Source organism: Staurois parvus, unplaced genomic scaffold, assembly GCF_062004578.1.
Source record: "Staurois parvus isolate SC_StPar_1 unplaced genomic scaffold, SC_StPar_1.0 ptg003510l, whole genome shotgun sequence".
NCBI classification, from domain to species: domain Eukaryota; kingdom Metazoa; phylum Chordata; class Amphibia; order Anura; family Ranidae; genus Staurois; species Staurois parvus.
The window spans coordinates 394,001-400,000 of record NW_028321306.1 but is presented as its reverse complement, the minus strand read 5'-3'; the positions used below and the strand labels follow the sequence as shown (position 1 = coordinate 400,000).

The 6,000-nt window shown below is 46.5% G+C and overlaps 1 protein-coding gene across 1 annotated transcript in view; it reads right to left on the bottom strand.

The window, feature by feature from the left end:
• LOC149427762 (uncharacterized) overlaps window positions 1-6,000 on the bottom strand; it is a gene marked incomplete at its 5' end in the record, with an annotated part of 460,704 nt that overhangs the window by 103,141 nt on the left and 351,563 nt on the right. Inside the window, one exon of the mRNA XM_089667692.1 lies at window positions 4,977-5,033. Coding sequence (XP_089523818.1) covers window positions 4,977-5,033 — 57 coding nt within the window. The remainder of the gene's footprint in view (window positions 1-4,976; window positions 5,034-6,000) is intronic.

Here is a 6,000-nt window from a genome sequence, read left to right as displayed (position 1 = left end):
TTGATGTAATGGGGCACTCTGATGGGGGCAGTTGATGTAAGGGGACACTGATGGGGATAGTTGATGTAATGGGGCACTCTGATGGGGACACCTGATGTAAGGAGGGACTCTGAGAAGAACTGATATAAGGAGGGACTCTGTTAGGGACACCTGATATCAGGGGGCACAGGTTCTGTTTAATCACCCTAAACTAATGACCGCATTCCCAGTTCACTCCTGCACCACCTCTGCACTACCTGTAAGATGTTACTTCCAGGTTATGACTCCATGGTATAAAATTTTTCCGAGTGAACAGGGAATACTGCTTCCATGCATCCCTATCACACTACTGACATTATACCTCCTGACTTTTTTTTAACTGCACCCCCATATCAGACAGGTTAGATCCGGCGCTGCTGGGAAGTGCAAAATCTGGTGCAGCTGTGCATGGCAGCCAATCAGCTTCTAACTTGGTCTTGTTCAATTAAGCTTTGGCAATAAAACCTGGAAGCTGATTGGTTTCTATGCACAGCTGCACCAGATTTTGCACTCTCGACTATAAAATGCGGGTGCAGTGTGGAGTTTTCATTGCATTGTTTTGTTGTGGGTAAAGAGGACATCATGGACTACTACTGTATATACAATGGCAAAAAGAATGATTTGATTCCCTGCAGATTTTGTAAGTTTGCCCACTTACAAAGAAATGAAGGGTTTATCATTTTTATCATGGGTGTATTTTAAAAGATAGAGACAGAATATCGACCGAAAATCCAGAAAAAAGCACACGATACAAATGTTATAAATTGAGTTGCAGTTCAGTGAGTAAAATAAGTATTTGATCCCCTACCAAGCAACAGTGATTCTGGCTCCCACAGACTGGCTATGTGCTCATGTGGTACACAGATTAGTCCTGTCAATTTAAGATGGTGCTCCTAACGACAAATCGTTATGTGTATAAAAGACATCTGTCCACAGAATCTCTTTCTTCTATTCAAACCTCACCACCATGGGCAAGACCAAAGATCTGTCAAAGGACATCAAGGACAAGATTGCAGACCTGCACAAGGCTGGAATGGGCTACAAGACCATCAGCAAGAAGGAGACAACTGTTGGAGCGATTATTCACAAATGGAAGAAATACAAAATCACCATCAATAGCCCTCGATCTGGAGCTCCATGCAAGATTTCACCTCATGGGGTAAGGATGATCATGAGAAAAGTGAGGGATCAGCCCAGAACTACACGGGAGGAGCTTGTGAATGAGCTCAAGGCAGTTGGGACCACAGTCACCAAACAAACCATTGGTAACACAATACGCTGCCATGGATTGAAATCCTGCAGTGCCCGCAAGGTCCCCCTCCTTAAGAAGGCACATGTACAGGCCCGTCTGAAGTTTGCCAGTGAGCATCCAAATGATTCAGAGAAGGATTGGGAGAAAGTGCTGTGGTCAGATGAGACCAAAATTGAGCACTTTGGCATTAACTCGACTTGCCATATTTTGAGGAAGAAAAATTCTGACTATGACCCTAAGAACACCATCCCTACAGTCAAGCACGGAGGTTTAAACATTATGCTTTGGGGCTGTTTCTCTGCTAAAGGTACAAGCTGACTTTGCTGCATTGAGGGGCCAATTGATGGGCCATGTATTGTAAAATCTTGACAGGGGAACCTTCTTCACTCAACTAGAACACTGAAGATCGATTGTGGATGGGTCTTCCAGCATGACAATAACCCAAAACATACCACCAAGTCAACAAAGGGTGGCTCAAGAAGAAGCTCATTAAGGTCACGGAGTGGCCTAGCCAGTCTCCAGACCTTAATCCTGTAGAAAGTTTATGGAGGGACCTGAAACTTCGAGTTGCCAAGTGACAGCCAAGAAACCTCAAGGATTTAGAGAAGATCTGTAAAGAAGAGAGATCCAAAATCAATTCCTGAGATGTGTGCAAACCTGGGAACCAACGACAAGAGACGTCTTACCTCTGTGCTGGCCAACAAGGGATTCTCCACCAAGTACCAAGTCATGTTTTGCTTGGGGATCAAATACTTATTTTACTGACTGAACTGCAACTCAATTTATAACATTTGTATCGTGAGTTTATTCTGGATTGTTGGTCGATATTCTGTCTTTATCATTTAAAATACACTAATGATAAACATTATAGACCTTTAATTTCTTTGTAAGTGGGCAAACCTACAAAATCTGCAGGGGATCAAAAAATTATTTTCCGCACTGCATCACTGTATTTTATAATTACTTACAAGCAGGGGCGGACTGACCATTTGGAAACTCGGGCACTGCCCAAGGGCCCAGGGTCAGTAGGGGGCCCCATGAGATGCCCCTGGTACCTTTTTCATAGGCTTTTTTGAGTTTGGGTAAGGACACAGGGGCCCCATGATCCCCTATTGCCTGGGGGCCCCATGAGTTGTCAGTACGCCCCTGCTTACAAGTGACCTTTAAAAGCTGAACTCCAGGAATCAGACAAACCAAGCTCTTTTAGTAAGCCCCTCCCTGCACTGCAGGGGTTAAACGTGCCACATGGGATTTGTAGTTCCACCACACCCTGAGTGCCGAGGTCACCTACCACTGCTCTAGTGTATTTCAGCAGCAAGAGTTCTCAGGTCCGCAGTCATTACTACGGGGCCCTCGCACTTCTCATTGGAGTTTTTTTTTTTTACTTATTTTAGATTATGAAGAATGCCAATGATGGTGTAAGGGCAGGGAATGGGGGGGGGGGCACAGTACCGGCACCTCCACCCCGTAATGTATGTAATGGCCAGGGGTTCTGGGGTGCGCTGGGGGTTCTACTATTGCTGGCTACTGGGAGACCTATTGTCTCCAAGGTCTGTTGTTGCTGGGGAGGGGGGGGGGGATCAATTGTTGCTGGGAGGGTGTCTATTGTTGTTGGAGGGTCTATTGATGCTGGCGAGGGTCTATTGTTGCTGGGGGGTCTAGTGTTGCTGGAGAGGGAGGGCTATTGTTGCTTGGGTTGTATTTTACTGCAAGAGGGGTCAGTTGTTGTTGAGAGGGTATATATCTTTGCTGGTTGCTGAGAGATCTATTGTCTCCAGGGTCTGTTATTGCTGGGGGGGGGGGGGTGTCAATTGTTGCTGGGAGGTATACTGGGAGGGTGTCTATTGTTGCTGGAGGGTCTAATGATTCTACCTAAGGGGAGAACTATTGTTGCTGGAGGGGTCTATTGTTGCTGGCGAGGGTCTATTGTTGCTGGGGGGTCTAGTGTTGCTGGGGGGGGATATTGTTGCTCGGGATGTATTTTACTGCAAGAGGGGTCAGTTGTTGTTCAGACGGTATATATTGTTGCTGGTTGCTGGGAGATCTATTGTCTCCAGGGTCTGTTATTGCTGGGGGGGGGGGGGCTCAATTGTTGTTGTGAGGGATACTGGGAAAGTGTCTATTGTTGCTGGAGGGTCTATTGATGCTGGCTATGGTGAGATCTATTGTTGTTTGTGGGGGTCTATATTTCTGGGAGATTTATTGTTACTGGAGGGAGTCCATCATTGCTGGTGAGGGTCTATTGTTTCTGGGGGGTTTAGTGTTGCTTGGCATGTATTTTGCTGCAAGGAGGGTCAATTGTTGTTGGAAGGGTGTATTTTGGTACTGGTTGCTGGAGGGTCTATTGATGCTGGCTGCTGGGAGATCTATTTTTGTTTGTGGGGGTCTATTTTTGCTGGGAGATCTATTGTTACTGGAGGGGGTCTGTTGTTGCTGTGGGGTCTGGTGTTGCTTGGGATGTATTTTTCTGCAAGGGGGGTCAATTGTTGGGAGGATGTATATTGTTGCTGGAGGGTCTATTGATGCTGGCTACTGGGAGATCTATTGTGGCTTGCGGAGGTCTATTGTTGCTGGGAGGAAGTCTATCATTGCTGGCGGGGGTCTGTTGTTGCTGGGGGGTCTAGTGTTGCTTGGGATGTATTTTGCTGCAAGTGGTGTCAATTGTTGGGAGGATGTATATTGTTGCTGGGGGGTCTATTGATGCTGGCTACTGGGATATCTATTGTGGCTTGCGGAGGTCTATTGCTGCTTGGAGATCTATTGTTGCTGGAGGATCTATTGTTAATTGAGGTGGACCTATTGTTGCTTGGGGGTGTTTTGTTGCAGGAGGGTCTATTGTTGCTGGATGGGGATCTATTGTTGCTGGAGGATCTATTGTTAATGGAGATGGACCTATTGTCTATTGTTGCTGGACGGGGATCTATTGTTACTGGAGGATCTATTGTTAATGGAGGTGGACCTATTGTTGCTTGGGGGTGTTTTGTTGCAGGAGGGTCTATTGTTGCTGGCTGCAGGGAATCTATTTTACTGCTTTTCTTGTTATCAATAACAAATTCCATACAAATTATTTGGTACCACAAAACGATATTTGGTTCTGTATTCTCTAAACGGAGTTGGTACTGGGAGGTAGGTAGAGGGAGGAACCAAGGTGGGTAGGGGGCGGAGACAAGGGATGGTGCTCGGAGGTGGCTAGTGGGTGGAGACAAGTGATGGCGCTCGGAGGTGGGTAGGGGCGGAGACAAGAGATGGTGCTCAGGGGTGGGTAGTGGGCGGAGACAAGAGATGGTGCTCAGGGGTGGGTAGTGGGCGGAGACAAGAGATGGTACTCGGAGGTGGGTAGGGGGCGGAGACAAGGGGTAACTCGAAAGTGGGGGAGTTCCTGCATCTATTCTCTGAGAAAACAATCCCTGAGTAAGATAGGCAGGATTGGCCATAACAAGGGCTCTAAGGAGAGCTCAATCCTTCAGTTGGGGAGTACTTGGTAGGGACAAGGAAAGCACTTTGGTGTCCCATTTGATGCCCATGTGCCCAGGCTGTGACACTGATTGACTAAGCGGAGGGAGGGGGGGCAAGTAGTAATTGTGTTGCCTCTGTAGTCCGAGATTCACTCCTGAATGATCCATGCAGAAATAAATGTTCAGGTTTGGGTGGAGAGGCATTGTACTGGTCAGTATTGCTGACCACGTCGCTCATTGTTCAGTCCTACCTTTGAAGCCGTTTTCCATGATGTATGTGTTCTGTCGTCTGTCCATGGTGCAGGCACCTAGTATGACAAACAAGACAGAGGAGTCACTAGACAGACGTACTACAAACAAATGAATGGATTAGTAAACCAATGACAAATGTAAAGTTTACGGTGTTAAAGCTAAAATTCAGGAAACGTAAAAAATAATTTCTCGTGAAGGGATGGACGCTGCTCAACCAACCCCAGGGGTCCAATGTTGAGGAATGGCCTCAGCTGGCGTTCTGGCCAGGCAACTGACGCGTTTCACCCCACCCACTGGGGGCTTGGTCACAGAAATGCAAAGGGGGGGGTGTAAAAGCGATTCCTTCACAAAATAAAGCATGGGGACATGGATGGATAGGGGCATTTGCTTCTTTTTTTTTTTACATTTCTTTGGTTACTTCCTGGTTTCTGCCCTAGGCCAAAATGATGTCATACATCCCAGGAGTCTACATGGGAGGAGGGGCTTTCTCAGCCAAGCACACAATCCTGCTTATATGCCTGAGCTATGGGCAGATGGATTCCAGGAAGTAAATGCTACATGAATCATCTACCCTTACTCAAGATGGCTGCAGCTAGAAATGCAAAGGGGGGTGTAAAAGTGATTCCTACACAAAATAAAGCATGGGGACATGGATGGATGGGGGCGTTTGCTTTTTTTTTTTACATTTCTTTGGTTACTTCCTGGTTTCTGACCTAAATGATGTCATACATCCCAGGAGTCTTCATGGGAGGAGGGGCTTTCTCAGCCAAGCACACAATCCTGCCTACATGCCTGAGCTAAGGGTAGATGGATTCCAGGATGTAAATGCTACATGAATCATCTGCCATTACAGATGCCCGCAGCTAAAAATACAAAGGGGGGTTCAACGTGATTTCTCCACAAAATAAAGCATGAAGACATGGATGGATGGGGAGGGTGGGGGGGTTGCTTTGAATATTAAATATGAATTAAATAGTGTTTTTGGTTTGTGTTGCTCAGATGCAGTGAAGCATGTAACAATTG